Source organism: Phycodurus eques, chromosome 11 (assembly GCF_024500275.1).
Source record: "Phycodurus eques isolate BA_2022a chromosome 11, UOR_Pequ_1.1, whole genome shotgun sequence".
Taxonomy (NCBI): domain Eukaryota; kingdom Metazoa; phylum Chordata; class Actinopteri; order Syngnathiformes; family Syngnathidae; genus Phycodurus; species Phycodurus eques.
This window is the reverse complement of record NC_084535.1, coordinates 22886982-22903358: the sequence shown is the minus strand read 5'-3', so window position 1 is coordinate 22903358 and position 16377 is coordinate 22886982. Positions and strand designations below refer to the sequence as shown.

Genomic DNA, 16377 nt, shown 5'->3' with positions numbered 1-16377 from the left:
TGCCATGATTGTGTATAAAAGGAAAGGCTCGGTTGTTCACAAGCAAGGATGGACCGAGGTTCAACACTTTCAACACACAAAAACAATCAATCACTCAATCAATTAATAATAGAAACTATACATTCCCAGTGCTTTAAATTCAAACTTAAAATTTCGACCTTGAAGCATTAAAAAAACAAAGTGTGCTATTGAGTGGTTAAATGGATTTCCAAAGAGACACTTTGCATTCCTTAACTACTTGTGAGTGGAATCCCAAGGAATGTTCAACATAATGCTTGTATTGTCATGCACAATATTGCCACAAAGCAGAATGTCCTCTGTGATGAGCTCAATGGTGCACCTGAGCCAGCTGAAAATGAAGACAAACTTTCAACTTTCTCTCAGGATGATTTCAACAAATTTTGAGAGTATTATCTGATTTCTACTTTCATGGTGTGTTGTGTGAAGTAGTCTATAATTTCAACTGCATGGTTTCCAAATCAGTTGAAAAATATAAATAAATGTATATCTACTGCATGATAAATGTTATTTATTTGACCAGTTAGAATTTAATGTAAATTACATTTTGTTCCTGAAATCCAAACCCTGAACCCGCCTAACTGCTGGGATCAGAATAATCCCAATTTTTTGGATCAAAATTATCCAAATCCTACTAAAACGTTTTGAACAACACAGACTGAGGGTTTGGTCCAGATTAAAACCAAGATTTGATGACATGGTCTAACCCATTTTCAAGAACTGATCCAGTCCATTACCCAACATCCGATGAGATTACCTTTGAACAACTGGGCACGGGAGATCTCGCTCTACTGCTTTTATCTCCTATGGACAGAGGTGGGACCAAGTCATTGCTTTGCAAGTCACAAGTAAGTCTCAAGTCTTTTACCCTCAAGTCCCGAGTCAAGTCGCAAGTCCTACACTTCGCGTTTCAAGTCATTTTAACAACAAAGTAATCCATCCATTTTTTGTACCGCTTATCCTTACTAGGGTGGTCGGCATGCTGGCGCCTATCTCAGTTGACTCTGGTTGAGAGGCAGGGTACACCATGAACTGGTCGCCAGCCATTTATAAAACACATATAGACAAACAATCATCCGCACTTTGACTACCCCACTCCAAAACCTTCATTTTGTTTTTTTAAGCCATTCAGAAGTTGACTTGCTGGTGTGTTTTAGATTATTATCCTGCTGCAGAACCCTAGTGTGCTTCAGCTTGCGGTCACAAACTGATAGCTAAATATTCTCCTTCTGGATTTTCTGTTAAAGAGCAGAATTCATGGTCCATCAATCACAGCAAGTTGTCCAGGTCCTGAAGGAGACAAACAATGTCCCCAAAAGTAAGCTTTCATCTCATCAGTCTGTATAATTTTCTCTCAAAAGTCTTGGGAATCATTCAGATGTTTTTTTTTTTTTTTTGCAAAAGTAAGATGAGCCTTTATGTTCTTTTTGGTCAGCAGTGGTTTTCACCTTGGAACTTCCTTATTGTTGTGTCATGAACACTGACTGACCTTAAGTGAGGCAAAGGAGGTCTGCAGTTGTTTCGAAGTTGGAAGTTGATGACGACAAACAATGGACTTTGTTTTCCCTTGCCCGGACGCGGGTCACCGGGGCCCCCCACTGGAGCCAGGCCTGGTGGTGGGGCTTGAAGGTGAGCGCCTGGTGACCGGGCCTGCACCCATGGGGCCCGGCCGGGCACAGCCTGAAAGGGTAATGTGGGTCCCCCTTCCCATGGGCTCACCACCAGTGGAAGGGGCCATAGGGGTCGGGTGCAGTGTGAGCTGGGCGGTGGCCGAAGGCGGGGACCTTGGCGATCCGATCTCCGGCAACAGAAGCTGGCTCTAGGGACGTGGAATGTCACCTCTCTGGCAGGAAAGGAGCCCCAGCTGGTGTGTGATGTCGAGAAGTTCCGACGAGATATAGTTGGACTCGCCTCCAACACACAGCTTGGGCTCTGGTACCAGTCCTCTCGAGAGGTGTTGGACTCTCTTCCACTCTGGAGTTGCCCACAGTGAGAGTCGCCGAGCAGGTGTGGGTATACTTATTGCCCCCCGGCTTGGCGCCTGTACGTTGGGGTTCACCCCGGTGGGGACTCCATCGTTCTGCTGGGGGACTACAATGCTCACGTGGGCAATGACAGTGAGACCTGGAAGGGCGTGATTGGCAGGAACGGCCCCCCCGATCAGAACCCGAGCTGTGTTCTGTTATTGGACTTCTGTGCTCGTCACGGATTGTCCATAACGAACACCATGTTCAAGCATAAGGGTGTCCACACGTGCACTTGGCACCAGGACACCCTAGATCGCAGTTCGATGATCGACTTTGTGGTTGTGTCATCGGACTTGCGGACGCATGTCTTGGACACTCTGGTGAAGAGAGGGGCGGAGCTGTCAACTGATCACCACCTGGTGGTGAGTTGGATCCGATGGTGGGGGACGATGCCGGTCCGACGTGGCAGGCCCAAACGTATTGTGAGGATCTGCTGGGAACGTCTGGCAGAATCCCCTGTCAGAAGGAGTATCAACTCCCACCTCCGACAGAACTTTGCTCATGTTCAGGGGGAGGCGGGGGACATCGAGTCCGAGTGGACCATGTTTCGCGCCTCGATTGCTGAGGCGGCCGACCGGAGCTGTGGCCGTAAGGTGGTCGGTGCCTGTCGTGGCGGCAATCCCCGAACCCAGTCAGTCAGTCAGAGTTTGGTCCGCATATCTGGCAGTAAGTCGGACTCGTTCCCGGTGAGGGTTGGACTCCGCCAAGGCTGCCCTTTGTCACCGATTCTGTTCATAACCTTTATGGACAGAATTTCTAGGTGCAGCCGAGGCATGAAGGGGGTGGTGGCCTCAGTATTGCATCTCTGCTTTTTGCAGATGATGTGGTTCTGTTGGCTTCATCAAGCCGTGTCCTCCAACTCTCACTGGAGCAGTTCGCAGCCGAGTGTAAAGCGGCTGGGATGAGAATCAGCACCTCCAAATCTGAGACCATGGTCCTCAGTCGGAAAAGGGTGGCATGCCCTCTCCAGGTCGGGGATGAGATCCTGCCCCAAGTGGAGGAGTTCAAGTATCTTGGGGTCTTGTTCACGAGTGAGGGAAGAATGGAACGGGAGATCAACAGGCGGATCGGTGCAGCGTCTGCAGTGATGCGGACTTTGTATCGGTCCGTTGTGGTAAAGAAGGAGCTAAGCCGAAAGACGAAGCTCTCAATTTACCGGTCGATCTTCGTTCCTACCCTCACCTATGGTCACGAGCTGTGGGTCGTGACCGAAAGAACAAGATCCCGGATACAAGCGGCCGAATTGAGTTTCCCCCGCAGGGTGTCCGGGCTCTCCCTTAGAGATAGGGTGAGAAGCTTGGTCATCTGGGAGGATCTCAGAGTAGAGTCACTGCTCCTCCACATCGAGAGGAGCCAGATGAGGTGGCTGGGCCATCTGATTCAGATGCCTCCTGGACGCCTCCCTGGTGAGGTGTTCCGGGCACGTCCCACCGGGAGGAGACCCCGGGGATGACCCAGGACACGCTGGAGAGACTACGTCCTTCGGCTGGCCTGGGAACGCCTCGGGATCCCCCCGGAAGAGCTGGATAAAGTGGCTGGGGAGAGGGAAGTCTGGGCATCCCTGCTAAAGCTGCTGCCCCCGCGACCCGACCCGGATAAGCGGTAGAAAATGGATGGATGGATGGATGGATGGATGGGTGGATCTTAAACAAAGTGGGGAAAGTATGCAAAGAATTTGAGAAGGGGGGGCAATAGTTTTAAATGACTCTATAGGTAAAAACTTTGTAAAGGAAATTTGGAGATTTGTTTCTACATGTTTGAACATAATTGCAGCCCAGGTACACGCATGGGCTTTTGGCATGAGTTAATAGCCTTTTCTCTGTGGTGTGTCAAATTCATGAGACATTTATTTTCACCGGCGGCACGGTGAATGACTGGTTAGCACATCTGCCTCACAGTTCTGAGGGCCCAGGTTCAAATCCAGCCTTGCCTGTGTGGAGTTTGAATGTCCTCCCCGTGCCTGGGTGGGTTTTCTCCGGGTACTCCAGTTTCTTCCCACATCCAAAAACATGCATGGTAGGTTAATTGAAGATGCTAAATTGCCTGAAGGTGTGAATGTGAGTGTGAAAGGTTGTTTGTTTATATGTGCCCTGCGATTGGCTGGCGACCAGTTCAGGATGTACGCTGCCTCTTGCCCGAAGATAGCTGTGATAGGCTCCAGCATGCCCGCGACCCTCGTAAGAATAAGCGGGACGGAAAATTGATGGATAGATTTACTCTCACCTTACAGTGACTTTAATTCATTTATCGAGCAGCATTCTATACAAGTGATATGAGGAGAGTAATTATGCACCACAGCTCCATAATTGTATGGCAAAACCACTCATATGCTCCGTTTGCTGTCTCGCTGCTAGGACTGTAAAGACACATGCTTTTGTTCCACATCAGGAATAATTTGCGATGCAATTTGGTATAAATGCAATTACCTGGCTTTCAGTGCATTCAAAAACGGAATCCAAAGGAGGTGAATGAAGTGAAATGGCCGTATCTTTGCCTCAGGCATTGTGAACTGAGATGAAGACGTGTTTATTCAAGTGAAAATTTCTCATGCCCTGCAATAAATTTATCTTAAGCAATGGAGAAACGGCTAATGAGCTTCAAGGAAGGCTCCATGGAGATGACTGGCTGGGCTTGGCACATTGAAAGTTCATGTTTCATTTTCCATTTGCGAAAATAGCTGAGACAGGGATTTAATTTGGTATCAGGTTCCCTTTTCTATCATGTCATTGCCACTAAAATAAGGGTGAGGATATTTACACATGACTAACTTTCATAACTCCAATAATGTACCTGAACTTAAATGGCTCCGTTAGTTTTCTTCTTCTTAACTAGACAAATAATGTATCATGTATAATTCCAAAGGGTGTTATCAGAAGAAAATAAATGCTCATAATTTGGCAAACTAACAGTAGAACAGTAAGTACGTTGAACAAATTACTTTCAAAAAAGTACTGCAATTATTTATAGATACAAATTACTTTACTAAAAAAGTAATTCAATTCGTAATTAGTTTCTTCATAAAACTTCTGGTGCATCTCAATAAATTACAATACTGTCCGACAGTTCATTGTACTTCAGCATTACATTTCCAAACGTAAAACTCATAAATTATACTGATTCATTCAGCATAGGAAAATACTTTTTAGAATGCCAATTCCGACCACATTTCCATATTAAAATCTTTTTAACTGCTTCCTATGTAACATTTTAATTCCTGAGAGATGGTAAAACGTGGGTTTTCGTTAGCTGGGAGCTAAAATCATCAAAAATAATGACAAAATCATAAAATAGCTTACTCTGTGTAGTGATACTGTATATGAGTTTTGAAATTGAACTACAGAAATACTGTAGATGAAGTTTTCTAATTAAAATTTATCGAGATGCACCTGTAATTAGTTACCAGAGAAGGTAATTTGTGCGATACTTAAAACAAAACAAAAACCTGCAAGAAAATTCAGATTTTTAAGTTTTAGTCTTGGTTTCATGAGCTGGTTACATAAAGTAGAGCATCATAGACTGGAATTTTATTTTACATAACACTTACCGCACTTTAAACCACAACTGGTAGACATACTGAAGGCCCTCATTCAAGTATTTTCTTCACTTAAAAGTTGAAACTGTAGGTGCTTTCAACTCAATGTCACAGCTTGCAGACAATTTCTACATGCTGTACTTCAAAGTATTTTCAACAAAATATTCCCCACAACAGTTAAACATTAACGTGTTTTAAACTCTTTGCACTGTAAATTCGATAAATCAAAATCTCATGTGCCGTTGAGAAATGTTTCATGAGATGGGAGTTACTCACAACGTTTAGTCCTTGTTGGTGTTCTCTGCTATATTGAAATGGACACTTACAATTACTTAACAGAAATAGCGTTTTCAAATATAAATTACTGCGATTGGCTGGCGACCAGTTCAGGGTGTACCCCGCCTCTCGCCCGAAGATAGCTGGGATAGGCTCCAGCACACCCGCGACCCTAGTAAGGATAAGCGGTACAGAAAATGGATGGATGGAAATATAAATTAGTTTGATGTCACTTTGGGACAAAGTCAGTCTAGCCACCAATGATATCCATCCATCCATTATCTGAGCCACTTAGCCTCACAAGGGTCATGGGAGCGCTGGAGCCTATCCCAGCTATCATCGGGCAGGAGGCGGGGTACACCCTGATCTGGTTGCGAGCCAATTGCAGGTCACATACAAACAAACAACCATTCGCACTCACATTCACACCTACGGGCAATTTAGAGTCCTCATTTAACCTACCATGCATGTTTTTGGGATGTGGGAGGAAATCGGAGTGCTCGGAGAAAACCCACGCAGGCACGGGGAGAACATGCAAACTCCAAACAGGCGGGGCCGGGGATTGAACCCCGATCCTCAGAACTGTGAGGCAGACGTGCCGCCCAACAATGATATGTAATGTATTATTGTAGCTGTAATTATTATGCTTTAGATCTGCACAATTAATCGTATTTTAATCGTGATCGCGCCTTTGGCTGCCATGATTAAACGGGCCTGATCATTGACATCGTTTTATATATTTAAAATGCGGGCCCTGCTGCATATGAAGCACTTTTCAACCTAGTCAGCCTGAGGGCGAACCTATGGTTCAGGCTTCATTAAGCACCAGCACCACGCTCTGGGCCAACTTAAAAATAAAACCCTAAAATTGCATTGATGTCCAATGTAGTCATATATGAAGCATTTATTTTGAAGTTGACCCTCTCATCACATTGGTGAACGGGTAGCGTGTTACTGCAAAAGTATTAACTTGACTTTAACTTTTCAGTTGGTCTGACCGCAGTAAAAAAAAAAAAAAAACACCAGAATAGAGAGGAAAATCAAAACTGTCGAGTTCTTTGCAGTATTTTCATGCACAACTGACAAATAAGGCAGAACAACAGAGATGTGCCCGTCCTTGACAATTCACTATATTGACAGAGATTTTCAAATGAAAATAAGTCGATGCCTCCAGCGGTTTATTGGGGTTTATGCATTAACTGTATTTGCTTCCATTCCAATTCGTGATTGCACCTTCTAATCGCATATTTATTCAGTTAGCCCCTGGTAAAGTAGAATTGTTTTTGGGCTACATTTATTTGTTATTATTATCTATCATTTATTCTTATTTAAAGATTCATTTTGCACTGAAAACTGTTACATATTGTTTGTTGAAAAGTTTTCCCTAACGAGGAATAAGCGTGATTACAATATTGATCAGAATAATCGTAATTATTATTTTGGTCATAATCGTGCAGCCCTACTATACAGTATGTTTATTAAGTGGAACATTGAATATACTGTAATAATTGATAGTTTGGAATTTCTTATGTTTATTTCACCTTAGCGGCACGGAGGACGACTGGTTAGAACGTCAGCCTCACAGTTCTGAGGACCGGGGTTCAATCCCCGGCCCCGCCTGTGTGGAGTTTGCATGTTCTCCCCGTGCCTGCGTGGGTTTTCTCCGGGCACTCAGGTTTCCTCCCACATCCCAAAAACATGCATTAATTGGAGACTCTAAATTGCCCATAGGTGTGACTCACACACGACACATGCTATAACTATGTAAATGTATTGTTTACCATTAATATGGCGAATGGTTGTTTGTTTGTATGTGGCCTGCGATTGGCTGGCAACCAGTTCAGGCTGTACCCCGCCTCCTGCCCGATGATAGCTGGGATAGGCTCCACCACGCCTGTGACCCCAGTGAGGAGAAGCGGCTCAGAAAATGGATGGATGGATGGATGGATATTTCACCTTATTCAGCATCTATATATTTCGAGGTCTATGTACATGGCATGTGTAACCCTACTTAGACCGGTACTCTGACAATTAGTGCTTTGAATGAGTCCAACTCACCGGTGGTCATAGGCAGCATTGAATTAGGTGTTATCATGATTGAAAAAGTAAATAATTAGATTATGTGTTTTTGAAAAAAATAATGTGGTTTATTTATATGCTGTTACTCCCATCACTTCATCTCTCAAGAGACAACAGCTTTGCAGATTCAGAAGCATTTAAGTAGCACCTTCATCCCTCTGTATATTTAATCCCCTAATGTTTCAGCCTCCTATTTTAAAGTCCATCTGGAAACATTAAAGAGGGGGTGTTGGGAATAATTATTTCGTGTTGCATTGTCCTGACAAAGTGTGACTTATAAGCCTACAAAAACATGCACACACTATTGCATGAACAGCCCTGAGGTAAAATGTAGCAAAGTACTTAAGCTGCTGCCAAAGCACAGAGAAATGACAGTCTCACCAGAGAAGCAGATTAGAGAAGTGGAATAAGCCCAGTAGCACAAACACGTCCACTGACTCTGTTTTAGTAGACCAGCATACAAACACCATCTACTCACACACACAAATTATTTAATTACCAAATAAACTAGCTGTCAATGACAATTTCTAAACTGTTGTAGAGCGATACTACTATCACAAGAGCTGGATGTTTACCCAGTCTCTGCTGATAAAGATAGTGCCTGCTGAGGAGATATGCCATGTGGAATGGCAAAGGATAGTGTCAGGAGGAGTGAGCTGATTTAGAGTGACAGGCACACAAGGCCATACATAAAGGAAATTCCCCCAACCTTGCGCATCTATCACAAGCTGATCTGTCATGTCAGGACAAACTTCATAGGCACACAGCACATAGGGGTATAGCAAGGTGATTAATTACATACGTTGTAAGATAAACATATTTTGTTAATTTACTAGCAAATTATTAAATAAGAAACGATGCCTTGCAGTGACCTTTTGGTTCAAGATTTCTGGCACTCCCCAAAGACTTGTTATATGTTGTATATTAGTTTCTATTATTAAACATAGAGTACATGTCCGTGGAACATGTCTGTCACACAAAGCTAAGATAAAGCCAACCCAGCGCTTGTACTATATCTACCTGCACAACACCAACGGGGGGGAAATGAATCACATGATCTTGAAATAAAACATGATCATTGTTTGTTTCGTGCAATAGAAAATATAGCCAAATATAACCAAATATAGCTTGAGTTCCCTGACCTGAAGTCGAATTTTATAAGCAAAAGACATCTTAACAAAGTAACAGGACATTTTCAAGCAGTTTAGTAACATTACCATGCTGAGATGACTGGCTGGTGAGCCTCGATTTATTGTGTCACATTTAAAGTTGAGGAACGATTCGCCCATGGTGTCATGTTCTCTGCTTGTATCCTTGTCCTTGTTGGTATGGCTTTCCAGTAGGGGCGATGTGGCAGACAATGGAGGCTGTTGGAGTGCCGTGCAAGACAGACCAAGAAAGTTGGAGGGTCGGATCAGAAAGGCCTCCAGAGCTATGTTAGCAGACACCTGAGAAAAGAGGTGGGAGGAATGTGAATGGGTAAAAAGAAGAACAAGAATAATTTGAAGGAGATTGAAGGAGAATTTTGGGAAAGCAGAACTTTGCAATAGAGACATATTAAGATGCTGCAGCATACAGTATCTAGCCTAGAAGTTAAGCAAGCTAAATCAAAGTCACACATTAGAGTAGACCAGCTGATTACCGTTTATTTACAATCATCAGTGAATTTATAACAATTAGTCGTGTTAAATAAGACATTTTGTATTCACTACATTCAACAGAGTGAAATGAAAAAAATTCAAGGGTTTGATAGACGTAATTTACTAAGTTCCTCAGTAGCTCAAGAAAGTAGACAGAGTGTGCTTACTGTTATGTGTGCTTACAACGTACATATTAGAATGTATACGAAAAGGCTAAATATGCCCACTCTAGTACGCTACAATAGTTTCTTTCTAATTTACTGGTAAGTGCTTCTGACGGTTTATTTTCTGAGCTCCACACCATTTGCTTCCAACATGGTGCCAATATGGTGTCAATTAGGTCATTGGTTGGCCACCCACTAGTCTTTTTTTTTTTTAAATATGTTGAAACCTCTCATTATATACATGACATTTCCATATCAATATAAACAATAAATACTGTTAACATGATTTGTAGATATAGATGTGTTTAATTAATTTGAACCAGAGAGTGCATGTACAATACTTATGAAACACCTGCACATTCTAGAACCACTTGTAAAATACACATTAGCTGTTTTACAAATAATAATAAAAAAAAAAAAAAAACATTGTTTCCAAAGCCAACCCATTTCTTATGATTCTGAGTTGCAGGAAGAACAATGATGTACCTCTCATTGTGTTTTTTTAATCATACCTTAGAAATAGCCTGATTGTCTCCAGTCAGTGCCAGGTCAGCGATGCGCTCCACACACTGAACGATCCGTGTGCATGCTCTTGCTTCATTCTGGGCCATCCACAAAATATGCTCCTCTACGAGCATCAAGTTGCTAGCTATCTCTGAAATATAGTCTCCCAGCTGCAGAGACATAAGAAGACATGCATTCAGATGCATGCATGTGGAAAATTATATTTGAACATATTAAAAAAAAGCTTGGACACAAAGAGCCTGACAGATCCTTCACATCAGTCAGGTCAACAACAGACACATTTATAATTTGGAATCACAATCGTGAAGGAAGGAATGGTGGCTTCATTCATTATAGAGAGATTTAATTTAGATTAGCAGCTCCAAAGGGGCGTAATTGCTTCCCTGGGATGGCAGCTTGCTATTTACTTACTGTACTTATTGCTTAATTTTTCTATTCCTTAAAAGATGAATGTGTGTGGCCTCCACTGCCTCGTCTTAAGAGATATACACTTAAAATATCCCCTAACAATAGCTTATCCCTTGTGACCCGTTAGGGGTAATTGGACACCTGAGCGTTAAGCTCAGCACTACCTGACAGTCAATGTGATTTGGGGCCTCTGATTGCCTTTGGCCAAAGACATGAGTTCACTTTAAGCAAAACAAGGCACACCTTCGTCCTTATACCATAATTGTCATTCAGTTCTGATGGCAGTGTGAACGAGAGGAACTGGATAAGGTGACAACGTTAAAATTTGTGTCGTCAATTCATGTTGGAATGACTTTTTAGCAAGTCAAAGCTGTCTCTCCCTGAATTTTCTTTTGGTCAAGTATGCCTCTGAAAAATACATTGTTGTCTCTGTATAAGCTATAAAAGCTGAGTGTTTTTAACAAAATGACAAATCCTTGCTTCCAGACATTTAATAAATAAATACTCACAAAGGATAGGGTCTAACAATGCAAATACTTTTTGATGGTTGTGAAGAACAGGGAGAAAGACAGTTTCATTTGGAACTGCAGGCAAAGGCTTAACAATGACAACACAAAAATGGTATTGAACTTAAATAGCTCCTTCAAAGCAAATCAGTTTAAGGACAGTTCTTTATGTTGGCATACATAATCAATGATGAGGTATACCGGTACACACGGACACATTTTTATACTGCTGTTAAATAAATAAAATGCCACTTTTTTTATTTTAATGTTATTATACTCATCATACTCAATAAACGGTTATTTTCTTACAAAACATTTTGAGGCATTCACTGCAATTGAACAATAACTGTAACTCTCAATGAGACTGGAATTTCAGATGGGTATTTTGATCCACTCCTGGTGTGCAAACTGCTCCAGCTGTCTGAGGTTTGAAGGTTGCCTTCTTCAGACTGCAATATGGATGGATGAAAATCAGCCATGTTTACAAAAGTACAAAATAATATGCATAAAAGAAAGGAACACTGGACCAACTGTGAAATATGCAGGGGGCTCGGTTATGTTCTGGGGATTCTTTGCTGCATTCAGCACAGGGTGTCTCGAAACTGTGCGGGATTCAATGAATATCTCAAGACAATCAAGGCATTCTGAAGGAAAATACGCTGCCCAGCATCAGAAGGGTTCTCCAAAAGGGTAAAAACCCAACACACACAACTAACGCTCAAGAAAGGCTAAGAACAAAATATTGCAGTATTTTAAAGTGGCATTTTGTGTGCCCTGATCTAAATTATATTAAACATCTGTAGAAGGAGCTGAAATTTGCAGTCTACAAAAGGCACTTAGCAGGGTCCCAACAATTATGTTGACATATGTACCATATTTCTGTGTGGACACTTACTTCATTGCGCTTCTTTACCAGCCTGCTCAGTCTCTCGACTAGATGCGTGACAAAGATGACATCCATGACATCAGTAAAGTGAGCCGCTCTGCTGGTGAAGGCCACTAACTGCTGTCCCAAAGGCTGAGCATTGGTAGTGTTGATGGTTATCTGTCGTAAGATAGAGCAGATTTTAAAGTTCATGATGAAAAACGTGACTGGGCTCTAATAACACATGTATATCAAAAATACTATCCTATGCCATGCATGTTTTATCTTTATCTGGCAGTTGTAATGTCATGAGTTAAAGGAAATTACCCCAGTCAGTCAGTTTGAATTGTGGTTGAAGTAGGGGTCTCTTAGCTACCAGTAGAGCTCCACCTTTTTCTAAGTAGCTCACCAAAGGGTAAGAGCTAACAGTAGTTCATATTCACAGTCTCCTGACCCTTTATTTTTATTTATTTTAACCAAAAAGTGTCAGTAATTTCCAATCCAGAGCAAGCCAAGTTAGATTGATTCGTTGTACATTTGTAGGGACGCCAATCTTGTTGTACTTTAAATGAGGGCGGCAAGGCTACATGTTCAAAACTTTTCCCTTGAGACCCTCTATTAAAAGTGAGTGTATTTGTCTCTAAAACACTGTCAGATTAATACCCTGGTAAATGGCCCTCAAAATGTATTTGAACCTACCATATAAAACACAAGTGGTTCCCGGCAGTTTTTATTTTGTCAAAGTAGCTCCCATTCTGAAGGATTGGCAGACCAAGGTGATGGTCCCCCATTTTAAGAGGGAGATGGAGAGTGTGTTCCAAATGACAGGGGGTTCACCTTGAGACGTAGTTGACAGACATGAACGAAGCTCCTAACATCTGCAGGCTAGAGCTGAATTAAGTTTCAATGAGCACAGAACATGAAATGCATAAAAGCCAACGAATATAATTTGTCTATTGTAACTAGGCATGGCATATTGTGACTGAATGCTTGGATATGGCATCACAAATCTGAAATTCCAAAATAAAAATAACAACTATCACTTCTGTTAATACATCACAGCATAGCAATGCATAGCAATTCCACACTACCAAACATTGCTCATATGGGCTTTGAGTAGTAGAAGAATGAGTAACAATGGATGCCTGGTTGTAAAGTGAAGAATTAAAGAAAATTATATTAATATTACATTTTACATACAGTTTTACTAGCCTGCCCTAGACCAACTATTCAATAGTCTTAAAATAAGATGATTTCGACAATACTCCGCTGGAACACCTCATTAGTTTTCCTCTCTCTTCACACCTCTAATGTGCCACACTTTACTACCGAGTTTTAGGTGCATTTTTTATTTACCGTGAGTGTTTTTGCAATACATTATTCGTAGGGATGTCCCGATCAAATTTTTTTGCATCCGTGTCGGAGTCTTTGATGGATTAAGGTTATCATTAACAATAACCCTTAACAAAAACAGCTGATAATATTAGCAAATAGATGAAATATAACCATAGAACATTTATGCAACTAGAATGTTAACACTTAGCACATTACCCTAAAAAATGTGCAGGACAATTAATAATAATTTATTTTCATATAATTGTAGGGAGGGAGCCACGGTGTACAAGTGGTTAGCACATCTGCCTCACAGTTTGCATGTTCTCCCCGTTCCTGTGTGGGTTTTCTCCGGGTACTGAGGTTTCCTCCCATATTCCAAAAACATGCATTGTAGGTTAATTGAAAAGACTCTAAATTGCTCGTAGGTGTGAATGTGAGTGCGAAGGGAGTACGGTTGTTTGTTTATACAGTATGTGGCTCGTGATTGGCTGGTGACCAGTTCAGGGTGTGCCCTGCCTCTCTCCCCGAGTCATAGGCTCCAGCACGCTTGCGACCCTAGTGCGGAAAAGCGGTACCGAAAATGGATGGATGGATAATTGTTCGGGGATTCCTCTGTCCGAGCATATTAATGGTAAACAATACATTTACATAGTTATAGCATGTGTCGGCGGCACGGTGGCCGACTGGTTAGAGTGTCAGCCTCACAGTTCTGAGGACCCGGGTTCAATCCCCGGCCCCGCCTGTGTGGAGTTTGCATGTTCTCCCCGTGCCTGTGTGGGTTTTCTCCGGGCACTCCGGTTTCCTTCCACATCCCAAAAACATGCATGAATTGGAGACTCTAAATTGCCCGTAGGCATGACTGTGAGTGCGAATGGTTGTTTGTTCCTATGTGCCCTGCGATTGGCTGGCAACCAGTTCAGGATGTACCCCGCCTCCTGCCCGATGATTGCTGGGATAGGCTCCAGCACGCCCGCGACCCTAGTGAGGAGAAGCGGCTCAGAAAATGGATGGATGGATGGATAGCGTGTGTCTTTCATATAGGCTAAAGGCCTCTTTATACTACTTGCTAAGCGTTGAATGCCGCGGAGATCATTTGTCGTGATTGGTCCGTTTTAGTCACATGTTGTGATGATGTAATCAGCGTGCCCCCCGGTTCCACATAGTACCTACGCCGCCGCCTTTTCGATTGATTTTGCAGCATAATTAAACGTATCATCTGGTCATCTAGGTCCATTTGCTCTAGCATAGTCTGTTCCATGGTCGCCATTGTCGTTGCTTTGTTCATTGTTAGGAAAGAAAAGTAAAAACGGCTACCGGAAATGGCCACAAAATGCTGAGGAAACTCTACCATGTGGCGTCCTAGCCAATGCTAGCCATAACGACACCCCCGACTTGGAGGAGAACTGCAGCACACTTTCAAAAAAGCACGCGTGGGTTGCACTCGGGTATAAAGGCAAACTATGCGCGGGATAGCCTCAAGTATAAAGAAGCCTTAATGCAACCAAGTGGGCAACAAGCTTGCTTGCCACAAAATAATTCACACTCGTTAAACTTCTATTTAAAGTTAATTTGTTTGAATACATCACAATTGCTAACCTGTCAGACGTTCTCTCGACTCGTCGACGACATCGTTCAACGGGACGGCTTGGCAGTAGAAGTACAGAAGTACAATATCTTTCAGCTTGCTCTTAGGGTGGTCGGTCCGTGTCGTGTTTCCCTGTTCCAAATGAGTGTGTTGCAACGGGCCAATAGAATCAAGGCAAACTGTCTGTGTGTGTCATGCAAACACATACACACATGGGGTCTGCATCTCTTTCACATACTAACCCCCCCCCCCCAAAAAAGTTACACTGTATAATATAAAATTAAGCTATTACTGTTCTATTTGGAGAGATCTCTGTACCTTCTGATTATTTTGTCACTTTGTGATATTTAAAATGTCAGAAAATGAATAAAACCGATCGTTTTCACCCGATCTTGATCAGATGAAAATGACGTGATCGACTCTATGATTTTTTTATCACGTGATCGGATCGGGACATCCCTAAATTTTCGTTGTTTGTGCCAACGCATGTGGAAAAGTTACGATTGCTGTATTCAATGGTGTCAGGCCCTCATTTATCAAGGCTAGATCTGTCCGTTAAGGGCATTGGCAAACATCTAAAAAAAAAATAAAAACAAAAAAATTGGACTCTCCATTACCTGTCTTGTGTTAATCCAGCCTCAGTTAGTGCTTTGAGCTAATATGGTGCAGCTGTTTTGTACAAATGCGAGTTTATACGTTACAAATGATCTATTTAAATGACAATGCTCTCATTTTACAGGCATTTAAGGTGCAGTAACATTTGTAGATATCCAAATAAATATCAAAATCCAGCCTTAGTGCTTTGAGCTAATGTCATGGCATCATGACTTTTGAAAATATAATTTTAACTCATGTAGTGGGACAAAACCAGTACTAGCTAACCCATCCCAAACCGCACATTTTGATTTAGAACCTCAAGTGATGGAGCTGCTTTAAAGCATGATTAAGAAAGTATTTTTGTTTGTGTGAATCAATGTCTCTCAGTATTCAAACAATAACGAACAGATGCTATGCTATATGCAAGTTTTCAAACCCTTTTATTTAATTGATACCTGGGTGAGCTCATGTAGCACGCGTGTGAGTTCACTGGCATAAGGGCACTGAGTGTAGTCTTCTTCATGCCACCGTCCAGTCCGGTCACAGCGGCGCCATGCCTTCTTCTCCTTATGGCTGGAGGCATGAGGAGCACTGCCCACAGGGTGAGGGGCAGAACCAAAGGTGGCAGGAGCACAAGGTAAGAAGGCCAAGATGCCTGCTAGAGTCTTTGGCCACCTGCAATTAAAATATCACCAAATAATCCAAAGAGTTTCTGTGCCTCAACTGCAGGTCGCTCAAACAAACAAAAAGAAACCGAAATCCATTCAAGGGTCTTTTCACCTTTCCCTCAAATCAAAATTCCATCTATTCTCTTTACCAT

General features: G+C 42.4%; 1 protein-coding gene across 1 annotated transcript in view; it reads right to left on the bottom strand.

The window, feature by feature from the left end:
- LOC133409755 (adhesion G protein-coupled receptor A3) overlaps positions 1-16377 on the bottom strand; it is a 225467-nt gene that overhangs the window by 122807 nt on the left and 86283 nt on the right. The window contains exons 9-12 of the mRNA XM_061690192.1: positions 16013-16232; positions 12071-12220; positions 10249-10410; positions 9150-9380 (exon numbers count right to left, since the gene is read on the bottom strand). Coding sequence (XP_061546176.1) covers positions 9150-9380; positions 10249-10410; positions 12071-12220; positions 16013-16232 — 763 coding nt within the window. The remainder of the gene's footprint in view (positions 1-9149; positions 9381-10248; positions 10411-12070; positions 12221-16012; positions 16233-16377) is intronic.